Genomic DNA, 25590 nt, shown 5'->3' with positions numbered 1-25590 from the left:
CCACCGGGATTTGAACCTGGGTCCTCAGGATCCTGAGCTCAACGCGTAGACACTGGACCTCAGAGGCTGAATTAAATACTTTGCACGATATTCATGCCAATGATGTACAGTCCTGAGCAATATCATGTACCCACTTCAGAACCCTGTCGCACTTGCATATTTGACATTTAATGAGATTTACGCTTCAATTTGTCAAAAAAGTTAATCTGACGTGGTTTCAAAGTGTATACATATTATTACTCGTGACCGTACTTAGATAAGTGTTTAAAAAGTTTTCACGGGAGAGACGATTTAACTACTGGAAGAAATAGTTCAGGGTGCGCGAGAGATGCACCCTAGTGTTAGCAGATTTCTCATACTATAGTTATTTATATAAATCTGCGATATCCATGTTCAGGGCACTCGTGTCTTATATCGCAGTTTTTTTAACGTGACTTATTGTAGCCCAAATGGCTGAGGGCTCTAAACCACCAAACTTCGACTTTATGAGTTGAATTCATGTTGGGATCATAGATAATTATTGATAATTATCACGTGGTTTCCAGGACTTGTGCCCTTTTATATAAGACGTCACTATGTTATGTTATAATTACGAGAATGTAGGTATAGAAACAGCAAGTTACCAAGACATAAAGTACGCCAAATATATGCACAAATCTTCTTTAGTTATGGTTTGAAGAATTTGTTGATCTATCTGACTGACAGCACTTGAAATTAATTCACAATATTTTCGATAGGAGTGGCATGGAGCACAAAGGGTGAGTGCAGGGGGAGGGGAATCTGGAAGTAGACAGAGCTAAAACCTACCAGTAACAGTACTAAACTAATGTGCGGGCGGTACTGCGGGTAGCGTTGCGAGCCGTGGAGCGGGAAACCGCGAATATACACAGAAGTGTAAAACACAAGCTTATAAATTCGTATATTACAAAAATGTCCCGACCCGGAACGCTCCCGGTACCACCAATGTTAGCAGTGAGCTTATCTAGCAGATTCAGACCTCTATGGTGGCCACCGTGCAGCGCGCACTACAGCCCGCTCGCTCGGCGCGGTCGGCGGGCGTGTGCGCTCGGGGGGCGCTTAAATGAACGGCAAGGCGGCGGCGGCCGCGTGGCGGAGCGCTGCGCGGGTGGCCGCCTGCGGGCTCGGCAGCGGCAAGTAGCTCAGCAGCGCCGCTCGTACAGTCTGCGGGTTCTGCGACCTCAGTGACAACCTTTGCGGGTACGGGGTGTGGCTGTTACCCCGTAAGAATCCTAAAAAACGCTCGCGGCGGGGTGTACCGTACATGGAACGACTCGGGCTCCGGTCATGAATGATCGTCTGAATTACTCTTGGGCCAAACCCAGGATTGACCGGCGGAACAGTGCTCGGGCCCTGCCCGTGATGGATCGAAGGATAAGCCCCCTGGTTATAGAATTGAGATAAGGTACGGCCTATCGGAGAGGACGACACTACCGGAATGGGAGAAGCTTCAGGTACACTGGCACTTGGAGAGCCAGACGAGCTTTGAGCGGTCACTGCAGCAACTACTGAGCGAATGCGTGGCGCGCTTCTGGCTGCTTGGGTCACGTTGGAGTTATTCAACTGAGAGTCTCCAGAGCCCCCAGATGAGCTCTCGCTGAAGGTAGAAGACGAGCTCGAGAGACTCTCGCGAGGCTGCTCGGTGCTCGATGGCTGCTCAGTACTGGATTCCCTTGGTGGGATATACGTCGAGTTGGGTGAAATGACCGATTGAAATGCGTGGAGAACCCGACTTGCACTGGAGCTGTCTGCTGGTTGTTGGGTGTTATTTCTAAAACGCACAACTCGACGTGCTCTTTGATGAATTACTGGATGCAAGATAGCTCTGCGAGCGGTTGGCCGCGAAGGTGAGGAGACAGTGATGTTCCTGACGGGAGCTCTGGAGGTGGAGCCGTGGCCCGCGCTGTAGAGCTGCGCCCCTGCGGGGAACGTGACGCGCCGGCTTACGCGTGCGTGGTGCGGGCGCGTTGGCGAGCGGCCATGCCGGCCCCCGCGGTTTGGGTCACCCATGCTCATCACGTCGTCCGCAATCCGCTTAGCGGGATCCCAGCCCTCGTGGCAATCTGATACAATTATTTGCACTACAACTCTCCCGCAAATGTGAGCGTATTCTTTACCTATTTCGTCCACAATCAAAAAACACTTTGTGAACACACTTTTGTACACTTTTTTATTGTTCGAGCACTTTGAGAACGTTCACAGGATCACAACTACGTACAAATGTCGGCTGCACTGTAGGATGGCCCTATGGGTCAACACGTTATGTATTTTTTGTACAGATTACAGGTTTAAGACTCTCTATAAAAACCAATGATGGGAAATGGCGGATTGCTGTGCGTGGGAGGTGTAGCGTGCGCATGGCTGAAATTACGCTTGCGTTTAAAGTATTGATCCTAGAGGTATCGATACGACGAGAACTCGAATTTAACTCGAATATAGCCGAAAATACCCTATTAATCGCTTCGAATCGGCCTAATTATACCCCGAGTGCAGCCAACTGAGTTGGTCATGATCTCTGCACTGTACGAAAGACATTATTACAACGGGGGCAGTCTACCGCGCACCCCACCCCAACTTCACCCCCTGTTGCCTGTCAGGCAGATGGAAGATGAAAATTAAGTCTTTACAAAAAGCTAGATAGCTATAAATAATAAATAATCATTTTAATTAAGCTTCACACCATAAGGGTAGCAAAACACTCAATGTGTCATGTAACAGGCAGTCACTTTTCTAGTGTTCAACAGATCGATTGTTATGCAAAAAAAAAAAAAAATTCGAAGATGATGAATGATATGTTCTCTCACCTGTACTTACTTTGCCAAAAACCCAACAACGAACTATGAGCACTTTTCCACAATATTATTTTTGTTGATTACTTAATATAATCTAATTTCCAAAGTTCCACGGCTAATCACATCACTTGTTGCATGCAACAACACGTTTGGATTATTATAAGTCAAATAATAAATTTTAATAACTTCACTATATTAAGAAATCACAATCACTAGATCTTATATACCACTGAAAATGATGGGACGAAAATAGATGACGGCGCAATTTGAAAAAATAAAATCAATGAGCTACATATTTCACTACAAAACGATCCGCTTTAAATAATTATCAATTCAAATTACCGAGTAAATTTCCGGAAATCCGCGATTTTTTGGGAAATTAATTTTCCTTTCCGACGTCGCTAGTTCGACGGCAGAGGTACCGGGAAATTGCAGCGGCGGCGGCGGCGGCGGCAGTCACCTGCAACTTTTACGTCAGTGTTGACGAGGTCCACCAATCAGGGCTCTCCACAGCCGATTGGAAGCTCGATCGATCTGCCCGGTGCAGTGACAGATGCACTAGTACTAGGAGGTCATAACCGACGGTACGCTTAAATACCACAGGGCATGCGCGGAAGCCTAGGTCACAAGTTTCGCCTTGGTTTGTCCGGCTGGGTTCCATAAAGATACCTTTCCATAAGCTCTGTTGCATTGGTATTATTTTCGACGTTCTTTTGTTGTACTTATTGCTATATATATACACTTCTCATCAAAAAAATCGAAACACCTTGCAAGTTTACGTTTTGTCAGGATTATCAGAAAAATGTGTACATTTAGGAATAAATGTTAAATGTCGTTTAATAGTGAGTAATATGAGCTTATCAAATCTTAATATTAATGTTCTAAATTTAAATGAATTTTTCATAGGTTTCGTATTTTGTTAAATGTGTCATTTTTATTCCGTATGGAGTATAAAGGAAATGGATAAAACAACACACGTAAATGAAAAAAAAAGCTAAAAAACGTTTATTTAATAACTTGTATTCCCTCCCCGAGCTCTAATTACTGCTTCCATACAGTTCTTCATCGATCGGATGAGAGTCACGATCACATGCTGTGGTATATTGTCCCATTCCTCTTGGATTGCATCTTGCAGCTGGCTAAGTGTTTCTGGGGCAGGATCTCTTGCTCGAATTCGTCTCTTTAATTCATCCCACAGATGTTCAATGGGATTCATGTCCGGGCTTCTTGCTGGCCATTCCATAATAGAGATATCGACTTCGTTAAGATAATCTCGTACGACGCCCGCGGTGTGAGCCCTAGCATTGTCGTGCATGAATATGAAGCCGTTGCCAATAAAATGTGCATAGGGCATCACATGAGGCTCGAGACACTCTTCGACGTACCGATGACAGTTTAGTGCAGGCAGACGTGGCCCAGACACGAAAGCAAGCTCTGTCTTACCGTCGGCGCTGATTCCTCCCCAAACCGTCCACGAACCGCCACCATAGCTGACCTTTTCTTCAATGCAGCATTGTGCATAGCGTTCTCCGTCTCTTCTGTAGACCTTGTTCCTTCCGTCGTTACCATACAGCATAATTTTACACTCATCAGAAAAGAGAACTTTGCTCCACTGTAGGTATGACCAATTTAGGTGCTCACGTGCAAAGTTAAGGCGCGCTCTTCGATGGTCTGCAGTTAATTTCGGCCCATTTGCTGGCTTATGCTGTACCAGTCCACGATCCTTCAACCTTCTTCTAATTGTAGAGTCACTTACAGCCACCCTTCGTACAACACGAAGCCGCTGCTGCAGTTGAAAAGCGTTAAGGCGTCGATTTCTTAAAGAAGTTGTTACAATAAATCGATCATCTCGCTCAGAAGTGACCCGATTCCTGCCAGATCCTGAACGGCGCGTGAACAAACCAGTCTCCCGATAACGTTTATAGACTCTATGAACAGATGACAGGCTTAGATGCAGTCTTGCAGCCACAACACGCTGACTAAGGCCAGAATCCAGCAATGCCACAACTTGGGCGGCTTCTGTGGGCGAAGTATCCATACGTTTTAGAAAAAAAACCTTTTTTCAGACGTCCCAAAGTCACAGTATTGAAATAAAAAACAAAAAGTTTAAGGATAGGCGCCAATTTTTAGTTTTTAAACGCTAAATGTACTCCAACCCTAAACACACATTTGTCTCAAAACAGTGATTCATTTCGTTTATAAGATAAAGAAATGAAATTCTAAGTTTGAATTTAGAATTTTCGCTTATTACTGTAATGGCCAAACTGCCAGCTATACACTTATGTATTTTTTTTCATCGTATGAATTCTTTTTTGTGTTAAATTCGGACAGAAACAATGAAAACGGAAGTGTATCGATTTTTTTGATGAGAAGTGTATAACGTGTAACGTGTTTCTTCTATGCTGTTCTGGGAGCAAATAAAAACAGAGAAAACGTTCAGCTGCTTGTCTTCCCGGGCATGTCGTAAAAACCGACAGTGGGATTGTGTCCTCTAACATGATGGTTTATCATATCCAGCTTACGACATCGTATCAACAGTGGCTGCAAGTTGTCTTTGATTACTTGTGACTCTGCGCACCCCATTAGGGATTACGGGCGTGATGTTATGTATGTATGTATAACGTAACGTTGCTTTAGAATTTAATATTAGGTGGTTATGAGACTTTAAAATATGTATATTCTAGTATGTGCATTAAGATTAACATAACATATTACAAGCCTCTTAAACAGCCGGAGGGGGTATGGGATATACTTCACCACACTGCTCCACTGCGGGTTGGTGGAGGTGTTCTTATATCTAATAGCCGTGACCAACGGCTTAACGTGCCCTCCGAAGCACAGAATCATGTTTCTTTTTCAGACAATCAGATGATTTAAGCCTGCAATGTCCTTTAAAAACAAAGGACAGTCTCTCAAAGTGATTTCGACAATGATGATGACTGATGGGGACATCAGTAATCGAATCCGGACCTCCTGATCGTGAATCTACAATCCGGAGGTCCAGGGTACGAATCCCGGTGGGGACATAATCACAAAAAAACACCCTGTGATCTCGATCTAGTTTGGTTAGGACATTGCTGGCTGCTAACCTGATCGTCTGAAAGTAAGATTGATCCGTGCTTCGGAGGGCACGCTAAGCTGTCGGTCTTGGCTACTATTTACTTAAGTACCATCTTATGACCATTTCTGACGTCAGAACCGCCGGTTCTGCGTATATTTGATTAAGATATGTGATACTACATAGACCGGGCCGGTTAAAAATCAGACCTGTCAAATCTTCAGGTTAGGTAAGCGGATTCTGTAAAAAAACGGGATAATGCTGATGATGATGACGATACATAAGCGGTCCCGTTATTCTCTTTTTTAGCATTATATAACTTTGAAAAATATATAATATACCATTATATAAGTGTCTTCTTCCGTAAGAGTTAAGTTTATCTATGATAATTATGTTGAATATGATTCTGATTTCTGATTTAGGAGCTCGGTGGCGCAGCGGTAAACGCGCTCGGTCTGCGATTGTTGAAGTTAAGCAACTTTCGCAAAGGCCGGTCATAGGATGGGTGATCACAAAAAAAAGTTTTCATCTCGAGCTCCTCCGTGCTTCGGAAGGCACGTTAAGCCGTTGGTCCCGGCTGCATTAGCAGTCGTTAATAACCATCAATCCGCACTGGGCCCGCGTGATGGTTTAAGGCCCGATCTCCCTATCCATCCATAGGGAAGGCCCGTGCCCCAGCAGTGGGGACGTTAATGGGCTGGTGATGATGAATGTGGTATATATGACAAAAGTAGGTATAAAAGGAAATTTGTCCTCTTAATTTGTCTCATTGTTGTAAACTTGTAATATGCATTTTTGTCCTATTATACATTGTTGTAAACTTGTAATATGCGTTTTTGTCCTCTTACCTATATTACATTATTGTGAACTTGTGCATTTTTCGCAAATCTATGGTAAACCTTTTACCAATACAAAGCCAATTCGCGTTCTTTTTACTGCATATCTGTTCTTCGAATCGACTGCTCGAAGGTATCTATGATGCGCCTCACCCGTTACGGGACAATGAATTATCTTTTTTTGTCTTTGATGGGCTCTCAAAGGCATTGACGAGGCTTAAGATGCAGCGAGCTCGCCCAGAAGGTGCCTGTTCACTCTGGTCTTGAAAGCACCCGGGTTATATGCATTCGGAAATACAGAAGACGGCAAAGAATTCCACTCCCTAGCAAAGCGCATAATCTTCCAGTTACTTATGCAATGTGTACTTTATGCAAACGATTGTAAGTACTTATAACTTGCAACAATAGCGAAAAATTGCATTGAAACATATGACATATTATGTACTTATCTATGAGGTTTAAGTAGTTTATATATTTAGTATCACGTTTTGAACAATGAAATAGAAATACCAAGAATTATGTCGCTAAATTCTTTCGATAATGAAGAGTAAATAGACCTAATCACGTGCCGGGTTGGCCACCCGCAGTGGAGCTGAGTGGTGGAGTATGCCCCATACGCCTTCCGGTTGAGTAAGGGGAGGCCTGTGCCCAGCAGTAGGTCGTATACGAGTACTTATAGACTGTTTATGTCATGTTAAAGTTAGCTACAGTGCATAGCATTCCCATATAAATTCCCAGTTTGAATTTGTACTACCTACCTTGTCGACTGCCGCGCTTGAGGGGCCCTATGTGTGGATTATTTTCAGACGATGTGAAATTATATTTGACTTTTGCATATACAATATAAGATAAGATAATATGTAAGATATATATACTATAATAGCTTTATATTATATATATTGGCCCCGATTCCCGCAGACACCGCCTAATTTTATTTTAAGTTATATCCGTCATTTTCATTTCCGTTTAAAAGGAAAGGGACGGATGATTCACAGCTCTTAATTTTAGTAAGAATGAGTAAATAAATGAATAACTCGGGCGAATCAAAAGTTACGTCGCTGGTATGCAATCCGTTTGACGTGCTGTCTACTTAACTGTGTCGGGTTATTGACTGGTGTAAAATTTTTAGACGGCTGTTTTAGATTTGTGCTTAAAATTGACGTGTGTTCCATAAATTTTATACTTGTCGATTACCCGTCCCTTTCCTTCTCGGCGGATAAGAAAATGACAGATATAACTTTAAATAAAATTAGATGGTATTTACAGGAATTAGCACCATTAGCGACATCGAACTATCGAATGGTTTCCTCGTATTTCAATTTGTTTAGTTTTGTACACGAAAATGATGGGAACCCGTGAGCTTGCGTTATATCTATGCGGGGTCCGGGACTGATGATGTAAAATGATCTTGTATTCACAAAAGTGTCATGGGACCACATCTGCAGACTTTCAAATTAAGTAGCTTCTAAATATTTTTTCGATTCTGCTCCACACTACCCGAATGACTGGTAGCTGCGGCTTCCAAATACATCCCGCTTAGGGACGGTACTGAAGTATCGGCGCCCGAAGGAAGTAATATACGATCTCGACGACCCGATTACTCTAGCCATAGAGGCGGCCAATCAGCTCGAACCCACTCTCGAAACACTTCAGAACGAGACGTACTTGTTAATGACATCGTAACGAAAACTTTTGAGCTCATTATTCTGAATATCAAGTGGATTTTTTTTGTGTAAGTATGGCATTGAAAATAATTTAAAAAATATTATTGTGCGAGGAAAAATTACACTTGATATTAACTCAGAATCATAGTCGGAATCATCCTCCTCAGTATTCGTTACGATGTCACTAACACCCTGTATAGCCTGTCTATTGTTATGTGACTGTTAGTTTGTAAGTAAATAAATAAATAACCTACAACCTATTTACACTGACAACTCTATTGGATAGTTTCTTATTATTATATTAAGTGTATTTTTGTATGTGTAGATTTATAGCAAACCCCCATAAGCACAAGAATGGGCAGAGCTGTTTCTTTATATGATGAAAATCATTTTTTATATGTACTATATTGTTTAAAGTAGCTGTTGGTTTTCCGAAAAATAAATAAATAAATCATACCTACATACTTGCTGACAATGTCAATTTTGCACCAAACTTCCCCTTTCAAAGTCGGCAAACTTAAATAAGTTTATTTTATAACATTTTATTTTAAAGAGGTGAATAATATTTCCGCGCAGACAAGGCCGCGGGCAACGGCTAGTTTCAGATTAAAACTTAGTTCCAAGAAGTGCAATGTTTTCGGAAAGTGGGAAATTCTCTTCTAATCAATAGACTATTAATTAACAATTTCATAGAATGCGATATGCGACAAGGAGGAGGCGACAGAGAGCGACGAACGAATGCGCTGCAGTTTGCACTATCATGTGAGGTTAGCTCCCAATTGCATACGAAACTGCATCGCTGGTACCAGGAAACCATGAAAACGAGGCGTCCGCCGCTTAATTGCACGTGGAACGGGCACCATAAACGGGAAAACCGCAGAAATGTCTACCAGGGTTTAATACGTGGGCGGAGGTGACCATGCATTCTGCACATGCGCTATGCCAACTTCGATGCTGCAGTTTGGATGCATATCCGCATTTTTATTGCAAGTACTAGATTTTTTTGTGAAAATATAGAAATTGCACGTAATTAATTCTCAAATTGAAACTTAAAAATATCTTTAGTTATTAGGTAACATAGTTACACTTTGATAATTAATTTTTACTTTTTTTATCGGACAATGCACACAACTGTTTAAAGCCGAGGAAAACTAGCTGCAAGAAAAACCTCGGAACAGGGCTGCGACGAGAGTGAGATACTTATCCATACTAATATTATAAATGCGAAAGTAACTCTGTCTGTCTGTCTGTCTGTCTGTCTGTCTGTCTGTTACTCTTTCACGCCTAAACGGCTCAACGGATTTTGATGAAATTTGGTATGGTGATAGATGATAACCTAGAAATGGTCATAGGCTATAAATAATCACGCCATCGTTCTTAGGGGGTAGGCAGTTGGCAGATAACTAAATTGATTTAGTGATTTGTAGTCGTTTTTGTTGGGACTTTTGCTCTTTCACGTCTAAACGGCTGAACGGATTTTAATGAAATTTAGTAAGGTAATAGTTGGTTATCTACAAACGGTTGTACGATCAAATTGATCACGTCATCGTACTTAGGGGGTAGGAAGTAGGCAGAAAACTGAATTGAGTTAGTGATTTTTTTATGGTTTTTGCTGGGAGTTTTGTCTATCATGCCTAAACGGCTCAACGGATTTTGATGAAATTTAGTTAGCTGATAGATAGTAATCTAGAAAAGGATATGGCCTATTAATATTTATGCTATCGTACTTAAGGCGTAGGCAGTAGACAGAAAACTAGGTTAGTGATTTTTAATTGTTTGTTTTAAAAGTTTGCCTCATTCACGCCTTAACGTCTGAACGGAATTTTATAAGACTTGGTTAATTTAAAGATAGGATCTTAGGCACGGACACAGGCTACTTTTTATGGCGGGAAAATACCTCATTCCCGCGGAAATCTAGATTTCGTGATCGTGTCAAGAAGCGCATGACGCCATAGCTACTGGAATGATTTCGATGTTTTTTTTTAAACTGAGTGACCTCAAGTTAGTATTTGATCACTTTTCTACCTTAGAGGGTAGGTAGGCGCCATAATTTAGGGAATTTATGATAAAATTTTGATGCAACTGTCTTTATTAAACAGGTATATCTCATTCCTACAGGAACCTACACATAGCTATAGCTAGCTATCTATTAACATTAAAACTCTTTCTAGAATCACATTACGCCAATTAATTGATCTGATTTGTATAAGTTTTTTATTCAACTGACTGTTACATTACATACAGATAAAATCTAATTACTTACACCACATAATTAATATAGTACTACATGACTAGCTACGCTCTAAACTTGAGGAGGTAATTCGATAGACATTTATACGAACTTTAAGCCCAGTAATCAATCATAGTAATAAGGTAATACTCATTTTAGACAAAGAAAGGGATAGGTAATCAGTTCGTCAACGAAATTATAACACCTACACTTAGTTTGTTTACTATTTAACGAGGGAAAATAATCTATACTTATAATAAATCTGTAGAGAGGTCAATTCTGTACATTAAATATTTTTTCAAAATAACTATCAGAGGGTGATAAGTGATCGATACTGATGCCAAAAATGCAATCAGTAAAATTTTTGTCTGTCTGTCTGTCTGTCTGTCTGTCTGTATGTTCCTTATAGAAACAAAAACTACTGGACGGATTTTAATGAAACTTGGTACAATTATTCTTCACACTCCTGGACAGGTCATAGTATACTTTTCATCACGCTACAATCAATAGGAGCAGAGTAGTGAAGGGAAATCCTTTTGTATGAAAAACCTAAACCACTCAAGTTAGACGTTTGAAATTTGGCATGCAGGTACCTTAGATACCGTAGAGGTGCACTAAGAAAGGAATTCCCGAAATTCCTACGGGAACGGGAATTAGCGGGAAAATCCTTTTGTATGAAAAATCTAAACCACTCAAGTTAGACTTTTGAAATTTGGCATGCAGGTACCTTAGATAACGTAGAGGAGCACTAAGAAAGGAATTCCCGAAATTCCCACGGGAACGGGAATTAGCGGAAAAATATTTTTGTATGAAAAATCTAAACCATTCAAGTTAGATGTTTGAAATTTGTCATGCAGTTACCTTAGATACCGTAGAGGTGTACTAAGAAAGGAATTCCCGAAATTCCCACGGGAACGGGAATTAGCGGGAAAATCCTTTTGTATGAAAAATCTAAACCACTCAAGTTAGACGTTTGAAATTTGGCATGCAGGTACCATAGGTACCGTAGAGGTGCACTAAGAAAGGAATTCCCAAAATTCTCACAGGAACGGGAATTAGCGGGAAATACCTTTTGTATGAAAAATCTAAACCACTCAAGTTAGACATTTGAAATTTAGCATGCAGATACCTTAGGTACCGTGGAGGTGCACTAAGAAAGGAATTCCCGAAATTCTCACGAGAACGGGAATTAGCGGGAAAATCCTTTTGTATGAAAAATCTAAACCACTCAAGTTAGACGTTTGAAATTTGTCATGCAGGTACCTTAGGTACCTTGGAGGTGCACTAAGAAAGGAATTCCCGAAATTCCCACGGGAACGGGAATTGACGGGAAAATCCTTTTGTATGAAAAATCTAAACCATTCAAGTAAGATGTTTAAAATTTGGCACGCAGGTACCTTAGACACCGTAGAGGTATACTAAGAAAGGAATTCCCGAAATTCCCACGGGAACAGGAATTAGCGGGAAAATCCTTTTGTATGAAAAATCTAAACCACTCAAGTTAGACGTTTGAAATTTGGCATGCAGGTACTTTAGTAAACTTAAAGCTTAGTTGCAACAGGATATTACAAAATTCCCACGGGAACGGTAGTTAGCGGGAAAAAACATTTGTATGAAAAAATCAAATCTAAATAAAAGGAGAAACTGACTGACTCAGTGACTGACATATCAACGCATAGCCTGAACGGCTAAATGTAGGCATTTGAAATTTGGAAGGGACATAGCTTAGGTACCGTAGAGGTGCACTAAGAAAGGAATTCCCGGAATTCCCACGGGAACGGAAATTAGCGGGAAAATCCTTTTGTATGAAAAATCTAAACCGCTTAAGTTAGACGCTTGAAATTTGGCATGCAGGTACTTTAGTTAACTTAAACCTTAGTTGCAACAGGATATTGCAAAATTCCCACGGAAACGGGAGTTAGCGGGAAAAAAACATTTGTATGAAAAAATCGAAACCGCGTAAGATAGATGTTTTCAATTCAATTCAATTAAATTATTTATTGCATTCCATGTAGTACAATGGGGTGTTACATAGGCATAGGAACTAAAACATGGACCCTGTAGGGCACAGCAACGTTGAAGGGAAGAGAGGAAGTGTGTATTAAAATTAAAACTCAATGAACAATCAATTAAAAAAAAATCAATTCAATCAATTGATTCAATCTAGCATGCATGCATACCTTAGTAAATATAAAGTTTATTTTTGGCTGTATTTTGAAAAATGAGAGTTATTGGGAAAAAAATTGTATGAAAAAATCTAAACTGCATAAGTTAGATGCTTGAAATTTGATATGCACTCCCACACACACAAAGATCTCTCTCTTAATAACACGCCACGCGGACGAAGTCGCGGGCAAAAGCTAGTGACTTTATAAATATTATTATATTTCGCTATTTCCATTTTTATGGTTCCGCACCTTAACAAAAACGTAACCTTTATACCTGTGGGATATGTTTTTTATTGAAAATATCACGATATATGCTCGTTCGCGAAATTTACAGAAGTCACTATTAGATATCTAAGTTATTGTTAAAGAAAAGATATAATTTTTATTATGTTATTATAATGTGGTACACAGATTTCTAAGTTTATTATAGAAGTAAGTGTATTGTTTACATATGTCGTAATAGACATGTACCTGTAATGACTATATGTTTTGAATACTTTATATAATAAATAAATAAAAATAAATATTTTTTCTATGGTTTCACCGACATGAATATTGTATCTGATTTCCAATATAAATGCAAGATTTGAACGCCGTTTGACTGAATATATAGGATGTTAGTAACATCGTAACGAATACTGAAGTGGATATCAAAATATCAAGTGGAATTTTTCGTCGCAAAAGTATGAAACTTAACCTACATTTGTTTGAAGATCTAGAAAGTTCTTAAACATAGGTCACATAAGCATTATGAGAGTCTTATAATTATCATTTATCTAAGGCAATTTTGAGGAGCTCGGTGGCGCAGCGGTTGCCGCGCTCGGTCTGCGATTGTAGAAGTTAAGCAACTTTCGCAAAGTCCGGTCATAGGATGGGTTACCACAAAAAATAAAAGTTTTCATCTCGAGCTCCTCCGTGCTTCGGAAGGCACGTTAAGCCGTTGGTCTCGGCTGCATTAGCAGTCGTTAATAACCATCAATCCGCACTGGGCCCGTGTGATGGTTTAAGGCCCGATCTCCCTATCCATCCATAGGGAAGGCCCGTGCCCCAGCAGTGGGGAAGTTAATGGGCTGATGATGATGAAGGCAAGTGCACCCGATACCGATCCTATCAGGCTGGTCGATGATTTACCCGCGACGGCCAACTAGGGTTGATTAATTTCTTTCAAATATGATCCTTTAAGATTTCAACGATATTATGGTCAACTTAAGATGGCTATTTCATGAAATATGACCATTTCATGAAATGGTTGAACACACCATGAAATGATGAAATCTTCGATCTGAACACGACATATACATACATTAACTAAAAAAAATGCGCATGTATTTACATCGCGTTATAGTTTACCTTATGGGTGCCCGGAAAAGATCGCTTTAAGTGATAAGACCGCCAATTGCCGTTTACCTAGATTAGCATCTGTTACTGCTTACCGTAGGTACTTAATTATTTTTTTTGGTGCAATTTAGTGTGTGTTCCGATTTATCCATATGCCATGGGTTTTGGCTATCCTAATGTATACTTATTTAAGTTGATTAATCAGTTAGTACCTAAACACACAATTATTACAATTTCGTATGAATTACGTTTTCTTTAGGTACTTAATAATATTTTATAATGTTTAGAGGTAGGTAGATTCGAAAAAGGAAGGCTTAGGCTAACATACCTACCGCTATATAATTCAAGATGTTGTAAAGAAAAGCCAGACTGAACACTCCTTAACAGTCGAGCAAAATATACCTACACTTCGCATTAAAAAACGTCAAACACCTCACAAGTAAATATTTTTAGAAACATAAAAAATCGTAACACTTCCGAATTTTTATTCAACAAAATACGAGTTTACTTTATTAAATTTAAATTTAGAACTCACTTGATTACTTACTTATTCTGATATATTTTTTTTAACATTTAGTTCCTTTAATTAAACTTTTGTTGAATAAAAATTCGGAATGTTTTAGATTTTACAATACAAATACACTTTATTGCACCAAAATAAAAAGAAATAATAACAGAAAGACTCTTAACTAAGTACATGGCAATTGGCGGCCTTATCGCTTAAAGCGATTTCTTCCAGACATCCATAAGGTGAGGAATAATGTAAAAAAAAATATTGAAAGATTGTGGGTACAAACTATAAGTACAACTTACCAAGAAATACATGGAAATAAATATACATACGAATATAATATTATTGTATATCTAACCTATATACATAACCTAACATATATACCTACTTATATGGCATGTGTATGGCATGAGGAAGTGGGAATACTTACTACCAGATATTTTAAACATATTGCCTAGTGGGCTACACACAGACATTTGTGTAGGAACTAAACAATGTAAAATAGAATTAAAGAAGTATTATCTGGGCGCATGTTAAACTATGTAGTACCTACCTACTAATTAAGTATAGCGAGTTAAGCGCATTCATTCACTCCTCGCATAAACCTGTACGGGTTTTCTGTTAGAGGAGCGTCTTATTTTATTTCTAAGGATTTAATTGTTTTTTTGATATTGAATAAATAAATTAAAAAAATATATATAAATAGTACACGCAAAATACCTAATAATAAGGAACTCAAGAGCCACAGAATATAAATAGCACTACAACACACTTCATTATAAAAACAGAACCATTAACAATTTTATTAACGATTTTTTGGGTGAGAAGTTAGTAAGCATGTAAGTATTACGAAAATTTCGTTATGAGTGGAAGAAGCGAAAGGGTTTCTTGAAGCCAAATGTGTAATTAGATGTATAGCAACATTTTCCTTTTCACGAAATGTCTGATTGCTGAATGTTTCTGGCGCGCCATTGTTTAGGCGGGGCTGACTATGACAGAGGAACTGTCAGTTATTTGTTTTTAAAGTGGAAAGGTAACTAGTGTCAAAACCATACATCCTTTCAAAGAAAACCTAGTAAGGTAAGCTACTTAAATAAAACCTCCTTTTGATGTGACTCATTGTAAATTTGCCTCGAATGGCGTGAATTAACTACTTACTTAACCAAAATAATGTTCTTCACGCTAAGTACTTAGCTACGCCATGAGAGTTTAAAATATTTTGTCACATTTTTCTCTTTGTCTTATTTTTGAATTTTAATTACGAAGTAAATAAGAATGATAATAGGGTTGTATCCAACTAGTCAAATCAGTTACTTTTTACTAAACGTCAAAACATGAAACTACTATGGCATTTGTATGAAAAAGCAACCTGTGACGTCATAGAAAAACGTGACAAAATGTCGCATTTATTATTACATTTTTCTTTATAAATTCATAAATAAGTTAAATAGAAAAAAGAAAACGTTTTTTGTCACCTTTAGATCTGTTTTTATGTAAATAAAACCTTTTGATGTGACTCATTGTAAATTTGTATCGTATGGCGTGAATTAACTACTTAACCGAAATAATGTTCTTCACGCTAAGTACTTAGCTACGGCATGAGACTTTAGAATATTTTGTCACATTTTTTCTTATTTTCAAATTTTAAATACGAAGTAAATAAGAATGATAATAGGATAGAATGATAGGCGTCTAGTTTAAAGACAAATTCTACCCAAGAACTTATATTTCGTTTTGGCGTTATATAACTAAATTGCAGTATACCTACAAAAAGCGCTTTATAAAATCATGCAAAATAAGTCAATAAGCTAGTTAGAAAACAAGAAAACCGTGCAAGAAATATGTCACCGTAATACGTGTTTAAGACACTTTCAAATTCACCCAAAAATATTTCATTTACTTATGTTAAAATTATTTTAAAATAAATGAAATATTCTTGGGTGAATTTTTAAAAATTAAAAAAATATTAATATTTTTTTAAAATTATATATAACTTATGTATAATTTTAATAAATTAAAAAAATAATTCATCTATGTTATTATATTACATAATAGAGCAACAATTAAATCTTCCACCCATTACTATTCTGATCAAAATAAAGAGAAGCAATATACTTAGGTAGCAAAATAATACATAATGTGACCCAAATATCAAGCAACAATTATTTTTGACTCTGCCTTTACATTACATTTCTTTATTTAAGCAATGAGAAAATAGGGAGATAATTATCTTTTTGAAACTTACCTACTATACTAGGATGTAGATAACACATAGAGCAACAGAATTTCGGCGTGGTTATAATTGACTAGTTGGTTAAGTAGCTACTTAGATACTGAAAGCCATATTATACGAATTCATTACGTTAATACTCTTCTTCTATCGTGTGCGTTGTAAGGTGGAGTGCCAATCTCATCAGCCCTGGTGTCAGGGTTACTATTGGGCCGCCAAAGGCCCCTGACATAGCTCATGTAACGACTACTTACTAACATCCGTAAGTAGTAACCCCAACGGCTTAACGTGCCTTCCGCAGCACGGATCTTCTTACTTTCGGACAATCTGGTGATCAGCCAGTAATGACCTAACCAAACTAGGGACCACAAAGTTATTAAGTTAATTCTTATTATCCACAGAAAATTACATAGGAAATAAAAACATGTATGCTGTTGAACGCGTACTATTTTGAAACTGTCAAAAATATGTCGTAACGTACGACAGATTGCTGTTGCAAATCTGTTTATAATCAGCAAAAACTAGAAAAGTGGGAATTTATTTTGTCATTTTTGTGTTTACTCTTCCGGATTGGTTGATACTTAGGTACTTTAGGTAAGTACTTATTTTTAAAGAACGTCTAGGGCTCTATGTCGAGGATTTTTAGTACAGTAGTCATTCAATGACCATAAAAGTAGTACGGAACTGGATAAGAAATCTGGCTATAAGTATGCCTAACACACAGTACTGGTGTTTCATGACCCCAAGGTTATATGAACCTTGGGTTAAGCCAATAAAACCGCTTCCAGTTACGTCATAGATCGATGGAAATGGTGTAGGTTACCCGCCGGCATGGTCGACGATTTCCCTCAATCAGCGCTTATCGCTATCGACTTTTTAGGGTCGATTAATTCTTTCAGACGCCCTGAGCCGAGGTTCGCGCCCAACTGGGCACCCTCAGGCCTGTTGTCTTAAAAGTTGTACCGGGTGAGAGCCTTCAGCGCTCCCCATTTGTCCGGCCAAGTATTTAATGCAATCTGCGACGAATCTACAATAAGTCACGTCAAAAAAAAAATAAAGTGTAGGCTAAATTGAAGATTTTCTTATATAGAAGCTAATTGTGGTCCCATGATTTCCGGCCAAGTAGTTAATGCCATCTGCGGCAAATCTACAATAAGTCACGTCAAAAAAAAGGTCCCATGATTTGAATACTGATTAGATTTTTTTGACAATATATTCTTGGGACGTCCATGTGGCCTGTCAGACGTAGGGTACCTTATAGACGTTCGTTATGTAAAAAAAACAGTTCAAAGTATAACTATGTTACCTACTGACTAAAGACTTCAAAAGTAAGTGCTGGTAACTCGAACACAGTTTCTATGGTTTTGAAGAATTTTTAACTTTAAAATTTACCACTTAGCACTTAAGTACCATTATTGTATTATTATAGTTTCCATATGACATGTAATATAAATATTACGAAAAAACAAGAAAAAAAATTATTTTTGAATTTGAATTTGTACCCAGTGATGCAACGGAAGCAGTAGTATTCGTACATTATACATTATCATTTATAAAGTAAACAAGTCATTTGATGTGTGCCCAGATTTTTAAGTTGTTTTGTCCGGCTGTATGTAATGAGACGAGGAAAATGTTCGGTACTCTTATGTGAGTACGTGACCAATGTCATGGCTAGAGCTGACCTTGGAAGCCTCAGGGCTAAGGCCTTACCAGACGGGATATTTGACTTCGCCTAAAAACATAAAAGGCTATGTTCCAATGGTACTCAAACTGATTTATTTATAAAATATTTATACATTTTGATGTATTTATTTTTTACATTAGATTTCATTCGTTTTTTTTATTTTTATTTTTTGCGGTAAGAAATACATTACAATTTATACATTAAAAGAAAATTAAGTTAAAAATTTAAAATAAAGTTACATAAAATGAAACTAGTTTTCGTCATAAGTATTTATAATCTATTTTCTTACGTCTTATTGCTAGGCCCAGGCCTCCCCTCAATCAACCGGAAGGGATATGGAGCGTATTCTAACCACGCTTCTCCATTACATACTTACGGGTCTTTATAACCTCGTCCTTCTTTGAAGTCGGTTGAAAAACGTCGCATGGTCACGCCTTAGCATAGCATACAAGAAGTTCTAAAGTAGCTATATTATGTTACCCATTGTTACAAAAAGTAGGTTAAAATAACAAAATGGGCGTGTTGACGTCTATTGTGTTTTTATAACAGCCTCCGTGGTCTAGTGGTTAGAGCGTTAAGCTCACGATCTGGAGGTCCGGGTTCGATTCCCGATGGGGACATTGTCGAAATCACTTTGTGAGACTGTCCTTTGTTTGGCAAGGACTTTTCAGGCTTGAATCACCTGATTGTCCGAAAAAGTAAGATGATTCCGTGCTTCGGAGGGCACGTTAAGCCGCTGGTCCCGGCTATTAGCCGTAAAAATACCTCCACCAACCCGCATTGGAGCAGCGTGGTGGAGTATGCTCCATACCACCTCCGGTTGATTGAGGGGAGGCCTGTGCCCAGTAGTGGGACGTATATAGGCAGTTTATGTATGTGTTTTTATACGTTGCTATTTTGTATGTAAACATTATAAAAACTGGTGAGTTGTTTTGACGAGTATGTCCTACGCCTACTGGAGCTTCCAGATTTGGGTCTGAACGTCAGCAAACGCTTCATTCCATGGGTAGATTTGACCGTGAATTTAAACTGTTGACTCTCATTAAAATGGTTGCATAATCGCTTTGTTTATTTGTCGTATTAGAATATTGTTTACATTGGTGTAACCTGACTTTATTAAATCGGTCAGCAATAAATAGGTATCTATAATATTTTTAATCTACCAACAGTTTTGGTAATTTATAATTTGGTCGAGTTTACTATTTTAATAATACTTTATGCTATGTATGTGATTCCTATAAAAGTTGTTTATTTTCTGTTTTAATACGGGTGTCTAGGCATTAATCAAACCATAAAGTATACTAGATTAAAAAATAAATGAAAAATAATAATAAGGGGCTTTCTACGTATTGGCTTCGGCCCGCGCACCCCTTCCAAAAGTCCGGGAGTCCATAGACCCGAGATATGGAAATAAAATACAAATAATATGTATTAGGTAATTTGTCTGAATTACTTAAATAATAATTACGACCTCGGTGGTCGAGTGGTTCAGCGTTGGGCTCACTTCCCGACGGATATCCTGGGTTCGAATCCGGGTGGGGACATATTACAAAAAATACTTTGTGTCCCCTGATTGTCCGAAAGTAAAATAAACCGCGCTTCGGAAGGCACGTTAAGCCGTTGGTTCCGGTTACTACTTAATGACATGGCTCATGTAACGACTACGTACTTACATCAGTAAGTAGTAACCGGGGCCAACGGCTTAACGTGCCTTCCGAAGCACAGTTTATTTTACTTTCGGAAAATCAGGTGATCAGCCTGTAATGTCCTAACCAAAATAGGGATCACAAAGTGATTTTTGTGATATGTCCCCACCGGGATTGGAACCCGGGACCTCCGAATCGTGAGCCCAACGCTTGACCACTGAACCACGGAGGTCGTTGTGCATTACGTATGTGATTAATTGTAGGTTTGCCTCTGGCTACCTACTCGACTGGAAGCAGAGCTATGGCGCCTGCTCCACCAATGTTAATTACTTAAATATTTTTAATTCCCCAGCACGATAAATACGACGTGGGAAGCGGCGAGCAGTTCGACGACCTGGTGGGGCTCATCGAGCACTTCAGGTCGTACCCCATGGTGGAGACATCGGGAGATGTGCTGCGACTGCTGCAGCCGCTGAGCGGCACGCGGCTCCGGGCCCAGGACATCGACAAGAAGGTTCAGGAAATGCAGGTGAGGAATAGGAACCATTACATTTGATGGACATTAGTCCATCATGTTAGAAATCTCAAAATCAATGCCCGGGAAGACAAGCAGCTGAATATGTTCTATGTTTTGAATTCGCTCCCGAAAAAGCGGCTGAAAAGTTTGAATGGGAATCCATACTACTTATATAATCTTCTTCTATCGTGTAGGTTGTGAGGTGGATTACCAACCCCATCAACCCTGGTGTCAGGTTTTGTTAGCAAGTTTTGTCGATTCTTATTTTTTGTTTTGTTGTATGTCATGTGCCTTAGCTTAGTTGGCTCGAGGGTCATAATATCTACCAGCAGATAACATGATGGCAAATTGTATAAATAGGTACATTATGTTCTTTGCATGTCAAATTTATATAATAAGACTGAAACGATAAACTTGGCGTTCAAGAAATTTTCCTCGCACGATATAAGTACTTGCAGTAAGTAAATAAAGAGTGGTTACCTATTTTGCCAAGCGAACATTTTTTAAAGAAGTATAAAGATTGTGTTACCTTCTAAAGGAGGTTTTACCGATATGGGGCAGGCACTGCAAGCAACCACCCGAAACATGACACGAAGTCTTAAGATGCCTTTTCGTACTTGCGATGCTCGGGACCCTGAAGAGATGGGACATCAGGATCATATATTACGTCGTGAGCAAGTATGGACGATGATAATGATAAAACATGCATATTTATTATTTTCAGGACATGGAATGCAAAGTGGACAACAAGTGCGGTTTCGACGGCGAATTCCAAGCGCTGAAGATGTTGGACGAGCGTCTGTCCTTCAACACTGACGAAGGGATGAAGCCAGAGAACGTTAGCAAGAACAGATACAGGAATATCCTCCCTTGTAAGTAATACTCCTTTGTATGGATGGTAAACAAGCATTTGACCACAATTTCGCTAAATGGTTAAGTGACGATGGGCCGAGGACGGACTTGGTTCCCTAGAAAATGCATATTCACTTATGTCTTGATAGGTCCAGATTGTATTTATGGGGGAACAGATTCAGAGAATTCCAGTCCTTAGCCGTTCGTATTAGAAACGAGAAAGCCAAACGCTTCGTACGAGCTGGTGGGATATTAACGTCGCAGGGATCTAGACCTTATTATGACGTGGCTTTGTAGATTTGTCGCAAATTGCATGGGAAATTTGGCCGGACGTGTTTGCGGCGAGTTTTAACAAAATGTATATATAAAAAGCGTGTTAACTGCTTCTAGCTGGCCACCAGTGGCTGTGCTCTGTAACCCGATTGCGTCGACATCAAGTCATTTCACACCTACTCACACGACTTAACTCTTCTTCTTCGGGTGAATTACCAACCTCATCAAACCTGGTGCCAGGGTAATTAGTGAGCCGTCAAAAGCCCCTGACAAGACTCATGAAACGACTAAATCAATGATGTTTGTTATGTGTTTCAGACGATCAGACCCGGGTGGTGTTGCGCAGGCGCGGCGAGCGGCCGGAATCGGACTATATCAATGCCAACTACATCCGCTGCTGCCGGCTAAGTGACTCCTCCTCGTCCATGCAGTCATCAAATGAAAGCCTCGACAGTGTACAATGTAAGTTTTAAAGGACAAACTATAATCGAACAATCATAATCAGAATCAATCGATCAATCAAATCAGATTAATCAGATACCTGTCAAAATTTTCACTTTTATATGGATCTTCCATCGTGTGGGTTGTGAACTGGATGACCAATCTCAGCAACCTTGGTGTCAGGGTTTTTATTGAGCTGACATGGATCATGTAACGACGTATTTATATCAGTAAATTATAGCAACCGGTACCAACGGCTAAAAGTGCCTTCCGAAGCACTTATCTTAGGTACTTTCGGATAATCGGGTGATCAGCCTGCCCTATCCAAACTAGGGATTACAATATGATTTTTGTGAAATCTTCCCAACGGGATTCGAAATCGGGGTTTCCGGATCGTGACCCTAACGCTCAACCAAGGCTCAACCACTGCGCTACGAAGGTCGTCATCAGACTATTGATTATAATTCCCTACAAATCTTCTGCCAGCGCGTGCGATGCGGAAGAGTGCAGTTTGGTTTTACCTTATGTGTCTTAGCTGGGCTTTAAAAAAGTTGTAAACAAACGATATACGTCTGTGTAATCTAATAGAGTAGGTATATAGGTTTGACATAAGGTGGCATTTTATTCGATTAACTGTCGTGAACATTCAGTCCGTTGTATAATCATACACATTTTAAATAATCCCAAATTTCACATTTTTTACGGAAAATGAATGCCTAAATTACATTATCTGTCTATCTATCTATCTAAATCAGCCTAAATTCATATCCAATTTTGGACGTAGGCCTCTTCATCTTGGGCTATTGACATCCAGCCATATCCTGCGTGCTGTACGATGTCGTCCTTCCATTATAATTATCATACCTGACTTAGTAAATCAGTTACCAATTGAAATTAGGCATTAAATCACACCAAAAATCCTAAACAATATATTTTGAAAACCTACAGAATATGTTAACTTATTATGTGTGAATTTGCATTACTTACTTACCCTGTTTTCTATCTTGCATACTTGTAAGTTTCTCGGAATCGCCCGCTCATACGTAGATATGATGCGCCTCACTTGTGTGTGACGAATTACCTATCCTACCGGTTATTTCGTCCATCTATGCGTTTGCCTTATACGAGTAACTACTTTATTTATTGAATATTGTAATTAATTAGGTAGTATACTGCCGGAATTCAAACTGTAACAATAGCAATATTCCATTGAGACAAACCTACAAGGTTTCGCAATACGATTTAATTGTATTATTATGTAATGTGTTTTCAACAATAAATAAGTAAAAAAAAAATCGAGATTGGAATTACCCAATCACCACGGAAAAAAGATGCGTCTTACAGTTTTTTTATTGTATTTTATTAAATGTGCTTTTTCAATAATGTATTAGTGTTAGGTGTAGACACTATTTAAGATCCTTTTTTCAGAAATATTGTAATTTTTTTTTTATTTTTTTTTTAGTTAGGGAAAGGAGACAAAATATTAAGAGTTATTGAGGACAGAAGAGGCAAGATTATTGGACACTTAAAGTCACGACGAATTTATTAAAAAACACCATAGAAAGGAAGATAGAAGGATAGGAAGAAGAGCTTACTTTCATAGAACAAATGAAAAAGATCGCGAAACGTCGTGACTTATAAGGGAGTCAAAGAATTGACTTTTGATAGAGTTTGAACTCTCAGTAGAAAGAAATCATTTACTTGTACTATCAATACGCCGAAGTGTATTGTCAATTAGCTATTTATGTGGTCATACAAAGTGTGGGAAACGATTATATAGATTCTTTTATTGTTCTCTCGGCGTCTGCGCACTTACATCTCATTAGAATGGTGTCCGCGATCAAATGACGCATTTGATTTTTTCCTTATTTGCTTTGCTTCGGCCAAAACGTAATGTTCACAATGAGGATAAAAGCTGCCTATTTCTCCCATCAGGTGTGGCTGCTGCTGAGTGTTCTTAAATTTCGACAGTTCCTTACTACTTATTTGAACATATTGTTTTTTTTTTAAGTATATTTTTACACTATAACTTTTTGCGCAGCGTTTAACTGTATATATTTATTCCCTAAATATCGGAAAGAAGAAAACTCAGAAAAACTTATCACCAATCAAAACTGCCTTTTTTCAAGTGGCAGATTTTCTTTTTCATAACTCATCCTTCAGACGGGATACACTCCACGTTGCTCCACATTTTATAGCCATTTATCACAAATTTTAGCTGGACAATCAAAACTTTAGGAACACTCAGTGCAGCCACCTACATTTGCGCTTCTAGTTTTTATCCTCTTAAATATCTGATGAATCATCATCAGCCGTACGACGCCCACTGCTGGGCATAGGCCTCCCCCAAGAATCTCCACGACGATCGGTCCTGCGCTGCCCGCATCCATCTGATGAATAACATAACATAACATAAACTGCCTATATACGTCCCACTGCTGGGCACAGGCCTCCCCTCAATCAACCGGAGGGGATAAGGAGCATACTCCACCACGCTGCTCTATTGCGGGTTGGTGGAGGTGTTTTTACGGCTAATAGCCGGGACCAACGGCTTAACGTGCCCTCCGAAGCACGGAATCATGTTACTTTTTCGGACAATCAGGTGAATAATATGATCTGAAAAATAAAAAATCTGTATGGAAAATAATAAGCGTGGGATTAATTGGAAACGCAGCATACCACGCTGTTTAACAGATTGGTTGAGAAATAGTTTGACTAGAATGATAGCAAGAAAAAAAGACAGTTGCTATACAGTATACAGCGAATGATAGATATGTGCTTCTTTTCCCCAGCTGTACAGGTTGTGCGAAGCTGCAAAAGTATTAGGCGGATGAGACGTTATTTGTAAAAATGACGATTCAAAGTATAACTGTTTTCTACTGAATAAAGATACTTACTTTTGAATTTTAATTCGAATACTGTTATGTATGCGTTAATGTTTTTTTTATATGTAATGTATATCCGTCTGAAGCCAAGAAATCGTTCTGACTTCCAGCCCTCATCCTCCGCGGCGACGGCTCCAAGAAGTCAGCACCGCTCGTGTCCAAGTCATTGTCGGATGATGCTCTCCAGGAGGTCAAGAACTGCATCAAGTTGGACAAGCTTAATGGGAACCTTGGTCGGGATATTGGTACGGTCTTCACACATAAATAGCTTATATGCGCGTTCTGCTACTGGGCATATGCCTTCCTTCCATTAGGGGGAGCGGTATGGAGCATACTCCACCACGCTGCCCCAGTGCGGGTTGCTGGAGGTGTTTGGGCTAGTAGCCCGGAACCAACGGCTTAGTGTGCCATCCGAAGCACGGACAAATCTTACTTTTTCGGACAACC

At 39.0% G+C, this 25590-nt stretch overlaps 1 protein-coding gene across 2 annotated transcripts in view; it reads left to right on the top strand.

The window, feature by feature from the left end:
- LOC126380098 (tyrosine-protein phosphatase corkscrew-like) overlaps positions 1-25590 on the top strand; it is a 76593-nt gene that overhangs the window by 41478 nt on the left and 9525 nt on the right. For both annotated transcript variants that reach the window (XM_050029323.1, XM_050029322.1), the window contains exons 3-6: positions 20528-20704; positions 21417-21564; positions 22136-22279; positions 25254-25388. In XM_050029323.1, the coding sequence (XP_049885280.1) occupies positions 20528-20704; positions 21417-21564; positions 22136-22279; positions 25254-25388 (604 nt within the window). The remainder of the gene's footprint in view (positions 1-20527; positions 20705-21416; positions 21565-22135; positions 22280-25253; positions 25389-25590) is intronic.

Source organism: Pectinophora gossypiella, chromosome Z (genome assembly GCF_024362695.1).
Source record: "Pectinophora gossypiella chromosome Z, ilPecGoss1.1, whole genome shotgun sequence".
In the NCBI taxonomy this organism is placed as follows: Eukaryota; Metazoa; Arthropoda; class Insecta; order Lepidoptera; family Gelechiidae; genus Pectinophora; species Pectinophora gossypiella.
Note: the sequence above shows the minus strand (reverse complement) of the source record. Positions and strands in the feature narration are given on the sequence as shown.